At 46.9% G+C, this 17665-nt stretch overlaps 1 protein-coding gene across 1 annotated transcript; it reads left to right on the top strand.

Annotated features, from left to right (window-relative positions):
- Positions 1-5402: 5402 nt before the first annotated feature.
- Positions 5403-16937, top strand: LOC117147704 (ALX homeobox protein 1). The gene is made up of 6 exons (XM_033314693.1): positions 5403-5790; positions 9872-10050; positions 11359-11466; positions 15544-15720; positions 15800-15905; positions 16664-16937. The coding sequence occupies exons 1-6, from the start codon at positions 5403-5405 to the stop codon at positions 16768-16770; spliced, it is 1065 nt and encodes a 354-aa protein (XP_033170584.1). The 3' UTR covers positions 16771-16937.
- Positions 16938-17665: the final 728 nt, after the last annotated feature.

Here is a 17665-nt window from a genome sequence, read left to right as displayed (position 1 = left end):
TTTGAAAATTTTTAAAAGATGCTTTTAGCGGTAAATAATGAAAAGTTAAAAAGCCACATCAATGAGATACATTTTTCTTACTTGCTCGCAAAGTGATGGCTAGGTGGTCCATTTTTTCCTTCCCTTTTTCGATTTTTCGAGCACCCATATGTCTGTGTGCGCGCACAGAAAAAAGGTCCTGGCTAAGGACGAAGTACGCAGTACGTGTGTGTGTGTGCGTGTGTGCGTGTGTGTTAGCCATCATCGGTGAAAACAACAGCAGCAATCGGTTTTCGGAGCAGAGCTCTTTCCCGGCTTTCGCAAAAATTGAAAGATGTCCTCCCAGGGCAAAAGCATCCATCGATAAATAGAAGAAGCAAAAAAGGACGAAGACTGGCTAGAATCTGTTGTTTCTTGTTGGTTGTTAGTCTTGAGTTTTTGTTTTCTGTGGCGCCTTGCTTCCTTGGCTTTCTGCCCGAGCTTTGCGGGTTGAGTGAAATGCAATGAAATGAAATGGAATAGATGGATAGCAGCCCTAATTGATGTTATGATGATCACCACCATGCAGCCCCCCGCTTGCCATTGCCATCCCCGGCTTCAGTGATATGTTCTTTGTGGCCAACGCTGCGTATGAGTAACATGCGAGCAGAGCCAAGGCAAGTTTGCCTGCGGCGAATGCGAGTGGGCGGGGGTTGGGGATTGAGGGAACGGCGGGCTTATGGCTGTTTGTGTGGGGTTCATGCCAGGCACTGGGCGGCACTGGGCTCCATGGAGCTCGGAGCTGGATGGTGGATGGTGGCTCTGCAGTGGCTGTGGCCAACGGTTTGCCTGTGTGCGTGTGTGCACAGATACAATTTGTAATGATACACAAATTAGTATCCTAAATGGATGCTTAATAGCCTGCTTCACTGCCTCCCCCTCACTCTCTCCCTCTCTCTTTCTCTCCCCTCGCTCCATCTCCCTCTCCTTACGGTGTGTGAGTGCATGTGTGCGTGTGTTTGACTTTGGAAAAGTACTTGCCCACGTACATTCGCCCACAGAGAACACTTAGTTGCTCACACACACACACGCACACTCACATGTGTGTGTGTTTGCCGGATGCCCTTTGACCCGACGTCATGCTTTTAAATGCAAACTTAAAGCATTGCCGTGCCAATTGCGGAGTGAATAGCAAAGAACGCTGCAGTGGATGGCCGATTGGCACACCTCAAAATTCAATTTAACCAAATGGGATGACTTTTGGGTAAGAAGTCTCGCAATTTTGCTTAAATACGCATTTCATAGTTACTCAATCTTTCCACTTTTGTTATCACTTCTTGTGGACTGTGCTCAAGATATAGCAATATGTTTGCATTAAAGCACCGAGATACTCAAAACAATACAATATTTATGCGAATTATTAAATGACATTAGTGTAAGATTGTACTATATAAATAATTACGTCGAATTCCATTTGGTTTAGTTACATTCATGGCTTACTAAACAAATACTAAATATTTTAAAGTAGTGTGAATTCAGAATCTTATTTGAAAGCAATTCTGAATCATTTTTACAAGAAAGTCCTGCTGACCATAGGTATTTTCCTTTGTATCGTGTTAAATTACGTTACACATAGTAACGATACGCACCGGAAGACTACTGTCTTCATGTTCCGAAAACTATTGCAAGAACCAAATAATTTTAAAAGTTAGTTAAAAGTGACATTTCGCCACAAACATGATATCTTAAGTTTTGTGCATTGGAGGTGCGATCGTCACTAGTTTATTCACTCCGTTAAGAGGTATGATATGTTTGCCAAGGTTTTTAGTTTATTTGGAATTAGGATTAATTATTGGAATCAGATAATTCATTTTAATAATATTTCGAAATGTGTTCTGCCTTAGAGTCGTCTACTTATGTAAGTTACTATCTTAGTCGCACTCAATTTCTATCCAAATGCAGTTATACCCCATTTTCTGGCATATTCGTCCTGGCATTGGCTCTTTAAAGCCCAAATCATTTTGTTACGCGAACCTGCGCAGATACATATGTGTATTGTAGCCAGTTGAGCACTTTTATTCCATTCTTGTCCTTCTGCCCGCTGTGCCCGAGAAAAAGTTTTAATCATTTCGACCCAGGCCCAAAAAGAGGAGGTCCTGATCCGATGAGTGGCCCATTTGGAGCCCATTTTCAGAGCGCCTTAAAGCGGCGGAGCCCTCCGCCTCCATACAAAACGAAAAAAAAGGGAAAGAAATCAGGAAAGGACGCCCCCGCTGGAAAATTTCGGGGGAGATGAGGGAGGAGAGGAGCTGGAACTGGGCGCCAGCAAGCCAAACCAGACCGAACCAAACCGAAGCGAACCAAGCCAAACAAAACGTAACGAAGGGAAAGCGGGGCATTTGGGGACTTTCAGCTGAATGTATTGTTTTAAGGATTGCTGCTGGGATGCAGGACGAAGTGGATAGACGGCTGGCGCTCCTGCGACGACTTTCTGCTGGCGGTGCGCAACTGCAGGCGAGCCGAAAGAAAGTGGCAAGAAGAGCGGCAACAGCGCTCCTCGTCGTCCTGCGACATCGTCCTGTGTCATCGACACATTTAACAAGGATTAATTCATTGCGCAGCAGCGGCAAAAACAACAACAACGACGTTTCCAGCGCGCGGGGGGGGACAACTCCATTTTGCTGGCCGCCTATTGGTTGAAAGCCTTCACTCGCTAGCCGGCCTGCGTTGGAGCGAGACAGCTAGTGCTCCGGCCGGCAGGACAGCGCCGCTTCTGCCGGCGTCGACGCGTCCTGCTGCCGTCTCTTTCGCCGGCACTAGTGCCGTCTCCCTCCTACCCTCTCTCTCTCTCTCTCTGTACGCGGGCTCAAAGCTCTCTTTGGGAGCGGGACTTCGTCGCATTCGAGTGAAGTCGGAGTCGCCAGCTGGAGCAGCCTCTCTCGCTCAGTGGCAGGACTCAGCCGGAGCTAAGCTGGCCGAGGACTCGCTGTCCGGCCGCCAAGTCCTCAACTCGATCGGATGGTCAGGATGGTCATGGCCAGAATGGTCGGGATGTCCGCTCTCCGGAGGCAACTGGAGGCCACTGGAATGCCACACTGATACGTTGTCCGATTGCGATTCCTGTTCGGATTCTGGCTGAGATTCGGATTCGGATTCAGTTTCCCATTCGGACTGGTCGCAGGACGCCCATACTACACACACACACACACAGGCACAGAGACACACACAACACACACACACACATGCATGCATGCAGATAGCAATGGCGACGACAACTAACGAAATTAACCAAGCAAGTTAAAGCGAGACGGCTAGAGCGCACGAGTGTGCGAGCAGGAGGCTGCTGAGCTCGAGAGTCGGCTGTCGCTCTCTCGCTCTGGCAGGCGGTTCATTATTTTTTGAAAATTATTAGTACGACTAACGATTCGTGGTCTCCGCAGGACACGCACACACAGACACCAACACACGCTCGCACGCAGGAGCGGCGAGAGGGAGAGGCACCAACACAGAGCCAGCGCTAACCACCAATCGTTCGCGCGCAGCCCGCAAATGTCCCCGCAGCAGGACACGCACACACACACGGGCAGCACGGAACGGATGCGGATATAGAGGGAGCCACCACCAGGACGCTGTGTGTGTGTGTGGAATAGCAGCAGCAGCAGCAGCAGCAGCGGCAGAAGGACGAGCAGCGACGGCGGCGTCTCTGTTGTCGAGCACATGATCCTTAATTTCGTTATAATTTTGTATGTTGCCTGAAATTGTATATCATTTTAAGTTTGATCGGCCGAGAATACGTATCGCCGTGCCTGCGTTAACCAGCCAGCAGCAGCAGCAACAACAACAGGAGCCACCACAGCAACAACAGCAACAACAGCAGCGGGATAACAAAGGAGCGGAGAATAGAATACAAAATACAAAACACGAAAAAATACGCAAGAAGGACGAAGGACGAAGCAGCCAGCAAGTGGAGACGGAATTTGTTATCATCTTGAACTCGCGCACACGCACACACACACACGCACGCAGGCACACACACACACACACACACACAGACACAAGGAGTGCTCCTCCGCTGCTGCTCCTTCTGCTTCTGCTTCTGCTTCTTCTTGCTACGAGCTCCTTGCTCCTGGGGAGCAAAGGACGAAAGCACCGCAGTTGAAAAACAAACAGCCATAGTTGCTGCAGCGGCTCCCGGCACAGCGGTACACCAACAATTGTCCAGCGGACGGAATACGCACGCCAAAACGCCATCCCGATGAACCGCGGTACCGGTACCGCATCCTGATCGCCACCCAGATCCGATCCCCAGATATATACATACTATAGCGACTGTTGTCGGATTTTTTTTGAATGTGTCGTGTTGAAGTGCTCATCCCTTTGCCGTCGGGCAGTGCTAGCAAGTGGCTAACCAAGTGCTAAACCGAAATCACTGAACAGCTGAACAGCGTATATCGATCGGATATAGATATAAAGATATATAGCCACATACATCCTGTGCGTTATCCTCGAGGCCTCTCCGCTCGCCGAAGGCCCCGCCGCACCGCCACAAAATTCGATCAATCAAAACGGGAGCGCGTTCGCCGCGAGACAGCTTCCAGTTGGATTACTCAATCGACTTCTTCAAGACGTATATCGATACGCAGCGTTTCTACGCCGGCCACAAGTTGGATTTCAAACATCAGAGTTGCGCCGGCGGCCCTGGTTCCGGTGGTGCTGGTGGTCCTGGTCCTGGTGGTGGTGGTGGCGCCGCCGGAGGAGTCGTCGTCGGCGGCAGCAGCAACAGCAACAATCCAGCAGCGGCGCAACAGCAGCAGCAACAACAGCAGCAGCAACAGCAACAGCAGCAGCAGCAGCAACAGCAGCAGTCCGGCGGCAATAATCCTAGCAACGGCAGCAACTCCGCCGCCGCCTTGTCCCTCGCCCATCCGCACGCCCACGCCAGCCACGCCCACAGCAGCCACGCCCACGGCAGTCACGCCCACGCCCTAGCGATAGCCCACGGTCATCACGGCCTGCTGCCGTCGGTGGTCCCGCAGCAGCAGCAACAACAGCAGCAGCAGCAGCAGGCGCAACAGTTGCCGCCGGGCGTTGGAGTTGCCAGTCCGCTGCAGCAGCAGCAGCAACAGCAGCAGCAACAGCAGCAGCAGCAGCAACAGCAGCTGATCAACAACGGAGGCGTCTCCGCCGGCACACCCACGCTGCTCATCGGCAACGGACCCAGCTCGTCCGGAGCGGGAACAGGATCGGTCTCGGCCGCAGCAGCAGCAGCGGCAGCCGCCGCCGCAGCAGCCTCCTCCTCCTCCTCGTCGCTCCCGCACGTGGCGCCGCACAGCCTGGGCCTGAGTCCGCAGTCGAGCGCCGACTCGCAGCAGTTCAACATCTTTCCGGCGATCTTCAGCCGCCAGCTGAACTTCTCGGCCGGCGGGCAGGGCGGCAAGCTAAGCATGGACGAGCTGCGTCCGAACCTGGTCGGCGGACTGCTGGGGCTGCAGCAGGGCCTGCTGGAGGACCACGCGAGCATGCAGCACGGCGGCGTGGGGCAGGACACCAAGTTCATGTCGTTCCAGGACCAGCGGCTAATGGGCATCGGCGGCTCGCACGAGAACCGCCTGCTCAGCCTGGCCAGCTCCGTGCAGGATACGCGCTCGCCCATTACCACGCTGGAGAAGTCGTCATCCTCCTCGCTCAACCACCAGCGCAAGTGCAGCAGCACGCCGGAGGACTTCAGCGCCCTCTACTCCGGCCTGCCCACTCCCGGCATGGACTCGTCCTCGCACCACCATACGCCGGCCCACACGCCGCCGTCGCGCCTCTCCGATCACACCATCTCGGGTGAGTGTGCCCCGATCGCATCTGGGCTCCTAATCTGGCCACAATGGCCATCAGCCATTAGCCATTGCCCATTAGCAGGAAATTATCCTTTGGCACCAGCACCAGCACCCCTTTCACTTCCCCCCCCCTGGCCACTGAGTCCTTTGTCCTTTGACCCGTGTCCTTTGTCATCCGCTTGTTTGTTGATGCTCGTTTGCAGCTTCCTATTACCGGCGTGTCCTCGCTCCTTTGTTCCTGGCTTATCGCCAGCCAGGACCGACTCCTGTGTCCTGTGTCCTGTGTCCTCTGTGTCCTGCTCCTGTCGCCCCACCACTCGTGGCCACTCCGCTGCTTGGATTAGTCTGCGGCACAGCTGGTCAGCCTCTAATCCAAGCGATTTTCATTGAACACAGCACACTTAAGTCACAATAAAGCCAGTGAACTGTCAGGATATCCGCATGTACATACATATATGTTTGAAAGTAAGGACGCGAGTATCTCCGCCCAGGAATAAATGTATCTAGCTACATTGGCTCCATATTGGTTTATTGGACGATGATGTTGGGTTAGGGATTGCTACGCGATACTTAATTAACCATTTCATTAAGCAAACAAGTCGCTTACATAACTGTGCAGTTCACGTAGTGACGAAGCGCACCTGCATAATCATTTGGAAAAACTGTCAACTCTTTTTGCCGCCAAATACAATGTCGTATTTAGTGTCCTGTTGAGCTAGAAACTGATTTCCTAATTAATTTTAAATGGCAATTTGCCATTCACTCACTCCAAAAAGGATTTTCTAATTACACAATATTAATTATTACTATTTTGGGAGTATGGAGTTGAAGATAAACGAAAATTAGTCACTTTAATTTAGCAGCTCCTCTTCTATTTCACTCCATAGAGAGTATTTTAAAGAAGAAAGAAGATCACATTTCAGATATCCATTTTCTATTTACTAAACTTTTACTTTCTGCATTTTGACAATGGATTATGGCCACTATTCTTAGATAAAAGTTAGATACATTTGAGAAACTTACAATAAAAGTGACGATTGATGCCTCAACTCAAGACTTTATTGTAAAACTTTAAAGTTTTAAATTATAGCTGGAAAGATTCTTCTTCTTCTTACTATTAAAGATAGCGGCTAAAATATTATAATGCCTAATACTTTTTGCATTTACCAAACTAATGAAATCTTCAGAAGATTTCACTTCAAGAGAAAGTGAACATCTTACAAATATTCATTTGTTACTAATCAAAATCACAGGCATCTTTTCAAATCTTTTCAATCTTAGGGCAACTTTTTTAAGTTCATTACTCGTTTTAGATATTATAAAATGCATACATATTTAGAAATAAGTTGGGAAAGTATCTATACACTTACTTTCATAGGCTTCCATCTCATAGGCTTCCATCTCAATTTGCATTAGTATAAAAAGATACTAGTTACTCACATGATTTTTTAAACTTTCAACTGATTGGCTCGAAAGATTCAGGCTCTTAAGATGCTATAAAAATTTCTTCGCACAGAATTCTAATTAAATTAACAAAGACTTTCGGTTTGAAGAAATTTATGTAACACCTCTACACAATCTTTTCCAATCTCATCCATTCCATTTGTATTCCTGCAAGAGAGATTTCGAAAGATTTGAATCAATTATTAATTCGATTATGATGAATCACAGTTTTGTAGAATTCGTAGTCTAATTGGTTGATATAAATTCTTTAAGCTATTTAAAACATTTAATAACTAATAGTTATGAATACCGTAAACACCAAAACCATTTTTTCTTGTTTTGTTGTTATCTTTTTGATCTTAAAAGTCTACAACTAAACAATATTTTATTGAGAAATATAATTATTGGCAGTGATTTCTTATAACGTACTTCTAACGATTCAAGCATGCATTGAAAAATAAGTTTTTTAAAAGAGGTATAAGTGGTTTTTCCTGACTTCGTTTTGTAATAACGTTGATTTTCAATAATAATTAAAGCTACATGTGCTGTTTTGGAAAATTAACTATATTAAATCGCTTTAAATTCTGAAACAGAAACAATCGAATGAATTGAGCTTAGTGAAAGCAAAGTAATTTAAATATCTTTGATATTTATCTAATTATTATCTGATAAATCCATAAAGTGAAGATTTGGACACATGATAATATTTTCTAAGGTCACACCAATTCAGCAATTTTTTAAAATGTTTCTTAGTTGTTTTCCAATTGTATTCTTTTCAAAATATGAAAGCTCCTTGAACCATAAATATAGTTAAATTTTCATTCGTATTCTGCAGAAAACAAGATTGAAAATCAATCCTTTCTAAAATTCCGCCAAGAATAACTGTATAGATTCTGTGACATCTATAAACATTTTGATTGGATTTGCTCCAATGAAATTCTTTTCATTATTCTTCTTGGTTAACTTTTAAAGCTGAAAGACGAACAGAACATATATGATATAAAAAATATATGTCTATTTTTTACGCTAATTTTAAAATAGCGAATGAAATTTTAAGTGTGTACATGAAGACAAGCATCTGAAGACATAATACCTGGACTTTGATAATTTCGTTGTTTTTAAGCATAAATATATTCAAGTAATTCCATTTACGTCTGATTATGACCCATTAACTTAAAGAAATTAATTATGTATGTATTTATTTTTCATATATACATACATATGTTACTATTAACTTCTTTCTGGCACCGGCAGCACACGTAGTGACGAAGCGCACCGTTCTGTGCGAGTGATATACCAACAAAAGGCTATTGCCTTTAGTAAATTCAAAAATTGTTCAGAGGAAATGATGGTGTTAGTTTAAACATAAATTTAGATATTTGGGTTGTTGATTGTGATCGCTTTTTAAAGCTTTCTCATTTTGCAGAAGCGAACTTCTCAAATATGTATAAGCTTTGTCTGATTTCACTTTTGACTAAGTATTTTGCTTAAGGAGACAATTCAATTATCCGATATCATATCACTATGCATTAGCACTGCTTTATTCATAATAACACATCGTTGGTAAATTACAGCTATCGCTTTTCAAGAAGTAATATGTTTAAAGTTTAAAGAAATGCTTAAAGGACCAAATAACATGGGATCACATTTCTAATTTGCTTTTGGCATGATTGATGTTGATTTTGGACACTTCCTTTTCGAGATCTTCACGATACTCTAAATGAATCGATCCAAATCGAAAAAGTTTAGTAATAAGTGCAGCACTTGCAAACCTTTTGTTTGACCCTCTTTGCTAGTGCAACATCCAACATTTGGCATTCAACATTCACCATTCACCATTCCCCATTTAGCATTCGTCACGAAACAGGCAACAGCCGGCGTAGCCACACCCACAACAAGGTCAATTGCATTAGACGGCGGTTTTTGGAGGTTATGGAGCTTATGGAGGGTTTCGAAGGACGAGAGTCCTTGCTTAACATAAATAACGCTATTCGCATCGTTTTATTTGCGCCTGTGATTCAATTAGGACAGCCGTATCCGTCATTTTCTACATAGTTTACATTTCGTTAACGAGCTAAGCGCGTCAATTAAGCGCCCAGAGAGCCGAAAATGCCCTACTTTGACCTTTGGCCCTTGCTTATTAGGTCGACCTCAGCCGCCTTTTTCGTCCTGGCACGCGTCCGCCGCTAGTGGCGACTGCCTGGTAGGTCCTGGCGCGTCCTGGAGCGCAGCCAGCCAGCGGATAACCAGGACTACCTCGATTAATGTGCCAGAAATTTGCATAAATTATCCCATATTGCATATTCATGCGACCGACGACGACGTGCCGCTGGAGTGCTCCAAGTCGAAACTTTTCACCTTGTCACCTTGCCACCTTGCCACCTTTTTTTGCGACAATGGCAGCGTCTTGTGGCCGCAGTGCGGTGTTGTCCTCGCAGTCCCAGCTATCCCAGTCAGCCCGGCTGCCCAGGATGTCCTTGCTGTCCTGGCTGTCCTGGCAATTATGCAACATTTTGCGGGGGCTTGGCCACTCGACTTAAACGCCCCACGCATATTAAGCAGGCGGCTAATGGGTACACTCATATTTTGAATGGCCACGTGTGTGCCCGTACTCATGCATCCACATTTACGTATTCCAACAGCGGAAGGCGCCTTCAAGAAGCTCAAGCCGGAACCCAACAGCGGCCTGTCGACGGTTTCCGCCGGCATCACCTCGCCCGGAAGCGGATTATCATCGCTCAGCCAGCACGCCGGCCACACCCCAACCACAGCGTCCTGCCCCACGCCCGCCCGTCGGAGACACCGCACCACATTCACACAGGTCAGTACCGGAGGGGGTTGGGGGATGGGGGATGGGGGAGGGAGCTCCTTCTGCTGGAGGATCCGGCACCTGCACCGCCGTAGTGGCGCCCATTCCATTCCATGGGCGAAATCTTAATTGGATTCTGTGAAGGTTACTCGTAATTAAAAACTTTGAGGCCACAAGAGCACCAAGGAGCCAGCAACAAAGGCGAACGGCGAACCGAGTTGCAGGAGGAAAAAATTGAAAGTTGAAAGGCCAGGTGCTTAATCACCAGACAGGCAGATATGAGCACTTGAGCTATGGGGATTAGGATTGGGATCATGAAGCTGGAATCCGAGTCAAGTCATTACGAAGATTAGAAGATTTCAATTAAGTTCTTACTATATTATATCATATCATATCATATCATATTATGACATCATATCATATCATATATTATAATATTATATCACATATCATATCATATCATATCATATCATATCATATCAGTTCGTAACAGGACTTTTACCTTAGATCTGATTTTAATTATAGATTTTTGTTTACTGAAAGTATCGAGAAGCAATCTTATTAGTTTAATTAATAATAGTAGACATTTGTGGCTAAAAGTTTTCAGTCAATTTGTGTTACTTCTTAAAATATTGATATTTATTTACTTTTAACTTCTTCTATTCGCTGATTGTTCAGAAAGAACTACTTCAGCTAGGTTAGAACTATTTCATTTATTTGAATGAATGTTTTAAATAACACATATATTCCACTGAAGTTTGATTTTGCTCACATTTTTTCCATACTTTTTAAAGAATTTAAACGTTTAGAATTTAAAATCAAATGAGATATATAAAGTCATATCCATTGAATGTTTTAGCAATATTATTTAATTTACCTCAAATCATTTGTCACTATTTCGCTTCAGTTTATTCAGTTAGTTACATATATTTGTCTTCTGAACATTGACATTTTTGGATAACTTGATTAAATGATTGTTTTTAATTTAATTGTTATGCGTAGTGAACCTGAAAGTCATAAGCCCACTAGCACCATTATTTATAAGGGATTTGGCAAACCAGTTGTGACTAGATTCTCGACGAGAGCTGCACGGATTCAGATACTCGAATCCATGAAGTTCGCCGCCCGGCAGTCGAAATAGATTCGCGTTGGAGCTTAGCTAGCAAATTCAAACATGGGAATGGGCCAAAAAAAGCTATGATCTGATGCGGATATATATACATATAATAAATGGGCGAAGCGCAGGGCAGGGAGGCAAAAAAGATGAAAAACAGGACTCCGCACAACGCATACGCCTAATTAAAATCCGCTTAATTTCAGGAACAATTAGCGGAACTGGAAGCGGCGTTCGCCAAATCGCATTATCCGGATATTTACTGCCGCGAGGAGCTGGCGCGAACCACCAAGCTGAACGAGGCGCGGATTCAAGTGAGTAGAGCCATCGAGCCATCGGTTCTAGCCCCTGTACTGGGTTAGCCCCTCCTCCGGATCCACCGGATCACCCAGTTCCACCAGTTCCATCAGTTCCACCATTGACCGCCAACCACTCACTTCCAATTGTTGCTCTTCCCGAGCGGAGCCAATTACCTCAATTTCGATTGCAATTTCAACAGTTGTTCACGCCGGAGTCACAATAATCCCCCCCGCCATATACGCGTCCGTGTCCCGCTGATGGACCGCCGATGATGGTGGTGATCTTGGTCACCGATTATCGTCCGATTATTCCGGCCGACTGGCTCGCAGTGGTGTTGTAGCCGGCATCTCAGTCGGGAAATGCCCGCTTGAGCTGGAAAGCCCCCTGGTCCGTCTGGCTGAACCCAGAATCCCGAACCCAGAATCCCGAATCCAGAGCACAGGCTGCTTCCCCTGGTTCTTTCAAGTGCGCCGCGGTAATAATTAATTTATAGTTTTATCATGACGGCGCGACAAGTGAGTGCGGCGGGTGGTGCTCAATTGCAGGGCAGACTCTGGGTGGGATTGGCATATTCGGCAGGGTGGATATGCTCAGCTATATCGCAGCTCCCTGCGAGTCCTGCGGCATCGAGTTACAAGGCATCCAAAGTGATTTTTCAGCAAGTGCTGTGCTATCATCACCTTCGAAATCAAATCAGATGGACTCTTGAGATTGCCATCGAAAGGAAGTTGTATCTTTCAAATGCAACATTTGTGGCACATTTTGATGGCCTTGCGATGGATGGATGATCTTCATCAAGCATGAAGTATTGGTCTTGAGTAACTATTGGCTACTACAGAAGGTATTAACCACATTGGGCTTTATCTTTCTGTATTCTACCAATCAATACTATATGTAGCGCACGATCGGAATCACTCGCGATTGTTGCAATCGTTGCGAGCGCACTGAGGCATGCCACCTTCAGATTTGTGGCACAACTGTTCCCGCGCAAATTGGACACTGTAAACCGGAGCAGGGAGAAGTCTATTATCGCCGCATAAACCATATTTTTCGGCAAATGTTCAAATATTTAGCCATGCAACCCCCTTCCGGGCGTAGACCACCCCACCCCATCCACATGCACCATACACGCAGATAGATGGATGGATGGATGGATGGGTATATACCCCCTGGTAATCCGACGATTGCTGGCAACTTGACTCTGGCACTCAGCGCCTGCCAGCGAAAACATCGTGTTGCTGTTGACAAATTCGTCGTGTATACATTTGGCTGAAAAGCGACAAATTGATGTGGATGATGAGGATGTCGATAAGGAGGAGGAGGGGCAGGATGGTGGCGATTATGATGATGAGGTGGGCGGCTGGAAAGGGGGCGTGACTGGGCACATCTGCCCGGAAAATCCATCAGGCCACATTAGCACTCATTCACTTGCCAGTCTGCGTATATTTATGTCTAGATATAAATGTATCTATAGAGGTTTTTAATCAGCACGGATGCGGATCTAATAGATACAGATACAATAGGATCTAGTAGATACAGTTTAAAGTAGCAAGAAATCGTATCTGAGCATTGATCATTTGAGTTGGCTAACTTATTTTTCAATAACTAACCAAACACTTTAAACTTTAGTTTATAAACTTTAAATGAGTTTTATAGATAGAGGTGAATTTGTGATGAGTAAACTTCCGACTTGGTCGCCCAATCTGAGATTGAGATTGTTTTGATTTAAGAACCTATATTGCTTATATGGCAGGTTATGACAGAACCTTTTTCTTATCTCGGGGGGACTCATAATTAGATACGAATGCAGAAACCCAATAGCAAGGGGAAGTAATCGGATCCATGAGAGTGGAGCAACAGGCGAACTGATTTGCTGCGTCCAAACAATTCCGGGGACATATGCATAAACAAACGCATCGTGGGTATCGCAATTGGATGGGAACGGAAAGGTCTGCGCGACATATGCAAATTTTCCAGTCTTTATTTATTTGGAGTGGCGCCTGGCCGTTTTGTTTGTGAAAGGGGAGCAAGTGGCGCCTGTTATGGGAAAAGTGAGCACTGCTGTCGGGTAAACAAAGTCAAAGTCCGGTCCAGCTAAAGTGGCCAAAGGAGTGGCCTTCAAAGGCGGCAATTAGCCAGCCGGCGCATTTGTAGGTCACCGATGGCATCTGCCCTCTTGTGACCAGGATTCTGGTTGCACCAACTCATCCGGCCGATGGAACAAAGGCCAACGAAATGGGCAGCGCTGAAAATGATGAGTGGCACTATGAGCTGCAAAGTGGAAAAGCCAAAATGCGGGGGAAAAAAACAGGAAAAACATAAAACAAAAAACAAGCGATGGCAGCGGCTAAATTTGATTAAATGCCGAAAGTAAATTCAATTTGAATACGTTTAATTTTCACATTTCCGGCGTGTGTGTGCATGGCTATTTGTGTTTATAATTCGCCTTCACATGATTAAAGTTTAGGCCGCCACATGGCCACACGGTCAACTTGAAGATTGGAGCACCACTATGCCACCAAACTGCCAAAACTAGTGTTTGGAGCAACCTGCTCCCCCCTCCACTTCATTGGCTAAAATCGAATTTCCCTTCGATTTTGTTTGTTCTTGCTGTACGTACATATAGCATATAGTATGTACATACATATGTACGGATGAGAGTGTGCCATCAAATGTATCCTTAATTGAGTTTCTCCACCCATCCAAAGCACACCCAAAGCACACACACACACACGCAGCCTGGTGCTGAAATTGAACGACAGATAGACAGAGCTCCATCGAATCATTCAGACAACGCATTTTCCACCCTCGAACCGGGGCCATAGTACCATAGTATCCCATAGTATGCCATCCTTACATGGCCGCTGGTTAAGAGCATTATGTTGCAGGGTGTCCTTGCTGGCATTTTTATGCTGGTGATGGTGATGGTGATGGTGATGGCAGTGGCACTGGCAGCCAACCAAACGAAACCGAACGAGCCATCATCAAGTGGGCGCTGAAAACAACCCCCGAATGGCAGTGCTTTTCGTTTAAAGGCTCCAACTTCTGGGAGAAGACCACCCATTGCCACCCACTCGCCACCCACTTGGCGCCAGAGAAGCCAGCAGATATGTACGTGTTACATAGTCATGGACAAAGATAATAATAATGATAAAATAAATAAGAAAATGAAAGGAGAAAAAAATCGAAAGACCGTCCTGAAGTCTGTGCGCCGCCATTACAGCTGGCCCCCTGCCATCCTCCAGGACACCATCGCCATCCGCCATCCGCCATCCGCCATCCCCCGTCCTGCATCCTCCATCCCACATTCTGTCCCGCTCCACTCCGCTAAGTAACTCAAAGCAAGCTTGCAGCAGCTTCCAAAATGTCGGAAATTTCTACACACCATCCCTGGCCACCTCGTACCTTCTTATGCCATCCGTCCTCCGTCCTGGCTGCCTAGTGCAGAGCCCTGCTTTCATCTTGGCAATTTCTTTTCGCCATCATGGAAAAAAAGGGAGGCAGGATGTGGGGCTGGGGCCATGGGGCTGCTTCATCATCGTGGGGACGCCGAGGACTGTCTTTAATAATATCTAAACAGAGCAGGCGGCCCACGCCATGTGACGCCCACTCACTTAGTAAGCGGGGAAGAGCCCAGCATCCAGCAGCCAGCAGCCAAGAAACAGGACCAAGGAGCGAGGACCAAAGACTGTGGATTGAGGACCCAGGACCGGAGACTCAGGACCAGAGACCCTCGCAGCAAACAGCGTCGTCAACTTATTTTCAATTTCAATTTAGTAGATTTTTTCACTCATAAGACGTTGCCATCATCATCGTCGTCCTCAGCCAGCGGCAAAGTGGGTGGCAGGAGTGGGAGGAGCTGCCTGGGTCCTGGGCCAAGGCGGAGGAGCAGGGTTTTCCATTTGGCCTCGCCTTCTTATATGCCATCATTACGGCAGTGTTTTTTGCAAGGCGAATCGCCGGGATGGGTCTGAATTGAAAGGGTCCTTTGGCTAGAGATTCCCTCCTCACACACTCACACACACACATATACACACAGCACTTTCTGCGAATAAAATAGCATCCACTTCCTTTCCTTCGCCAACTTGCAGGTCTGGTTTCAGAACCGGCGGGCCAAGTACCGCAAGCAGGAGAAGCAGCTGCAGAAGGCGCTGGCACCGTCTGTGATCCCATCCTGCAACGGGATGATGCGCAACATCCAGGGCTACAGCGTCTCGCGCGGCTATCAGCCGTATCCGCACCACAACACCATGAATCGCTATCCCCAGGTGAGTTAAACTAACCGCTTGGCCCTTTGGTCCACCTACCTTATAGCACTGATCACACATCTGGCCATGTCTCTTGCAGGACCTGTTCCAAATGGGCGCCTCCTCGTATCCGGGCATGACGCAGCCGTTCTCCATGGCGCACAGCACGAACATGGGCTCCGTCGGGGTGCGTCAGGACTCGATGGGTGAGTTCCACGGTACGATATGTCTTATACCCATAGCCTCGGACCAGACTCCTTGCCACTCCGAGCTGCACACTTTCACTTGCACTTGCACTTCCACTTGGTCTTGGACCTTTACTTTACTTTACTTCACTGGGCCACTTGGCCAACCGCTTCTGGTCGCGGCCTGACTTGGAATGATCAGCCTGCTCTGTAGATCGCACCTTGATCGATCGATTCTGGCCAATTCCCGATTACCGATTCCCGATTTCCCTTTCCCGATTCACGATTCGCAAATCCCGAGGCTCCAAGCTCGGCATGTTCGCGGACCCGAGTCTTCTGTCTTCGCGACAGCAGCTCATGTTGAGTGCAAGGGTGTGCTCCCCCAGCCCCCCAGATTGGCCCCCTCCAAGTCCCCGGTGCGTAAGGAAATTTCCGCTGATGTCCGACGTTCCTTATCGGTGGCCAGGCCAGAGGCGCCCATGCAGATTGGGTTACTCGGCTGATTTCACGCTATCCGGCCGACGACGAAGGGGGGGATGGCGGGTGCGATGTGTGGAGCTGGCGCCTTCAAGGTGACCTGCCGGATATGAAGGAGCCGAGCAGTGAGATGAAATTCCGGGCAAGAAAGCACATCTCAGGGTCATGTGAAGATGTGTATCTCCTCGGAGTTTCCGCAGCACGGAAGTGCAAGGCGTCTGGATGAATTCAGATTGTGGATTAGTCGTAGAGTGCGAGGTAATTGACTAAATGGCATTTTCGCTTCCCCATCTTCCCCGCAGGCATGTCGCCGGAGGACGAGTGGTACAACAAGAGCCTGTCCGCCCTGCGGATGAACTCGTCGCATCATCCCAACCTGTCCGCCCCCATGCTGCAGTACCAGACATAATCAAAGACCTTTGACGACTTCTTTTAAAAGATCGCGCCCTAATGGCCCTTTGGGGCGCGGTGTTTTAGGATGGAGTGCGTCAATCGATGTCCAGCAGCAGCCACACATCTCTCTGTCTATATCTATGCATATATATATATATCGCTGTATATACATATGTACATAGTATATATACCAGTCATTAGTCTACAGCCCATCCTGGATGCACCATCGGATCGGATCGGATCAGGATCAGGATCGCAATCAGGATCGGATCGGGATAAGGATCGGAATGAATGAATGGAGGAGCGCCATCGTTCAGCTCTGGGCGGGATTTACTCATAAGACTTGTTGATATTATTCTGTTTTTTCTTTTTTTTTTTTTTGGACAACCAGATCCAAATCGAATAATGGGGTAAAGGTAAAGGTAGAGATACATATGGGTGGTACATATATATATATATAGAGCCAGAGTCGGAGGTAAACAAATGCGAGCGGAAGTGGATTATGTAATAGGCAACTAGTCATAGTATCTAAGCAAATTGTGTATTGAGATTTTATCGTGGCATTATAAAAAGTAAAGTAACGCGCGCATCGGGCGCATATATAAATTTAAATAAATATACTAAAATATGTACTAGCGATAGCATAAGTCAGGTTGCTTGGCCCCTCCCCCCTCCCCTGGCAAGACGTGGAAATCGTGGCAAGTGGAGCCCAGTCTGATCTGATCCGATCCGGTCTGGTTGGATCTCTACTTCTAGCTTCTAGCTCCCAGCTCCCAGCTCCGGGCTCCATGCGGCAACTCTTTGGTTGCTTCTACCGACTCTTCATTGCCTGCTCACTACTCACTTATATAGCTTACTCAACATACGACGTACATATAGCAACTCCTGCTCCTGCTCCCACTCCCCACTGA

This window comes from Drosophila mauritiana, chromosome X, assembly GCF_004382145.1.
Source record: "Drosophila mauritiana strain mau12 chromosome X, ASM438214v1, whole genome shotgun sequence".
NCBI classification, from domain to species: Eukaryota; Metazoa; Arthropoda; class Insecta; order Diptera; family Drosophilidae; genus Drosophila; species Drosophila mauritiana.
The sequence above is the reverse complement of the archived record's forward strand: the minus strand, read 5'-3'. Positions and strand labels throughout refer to the sequence as shown.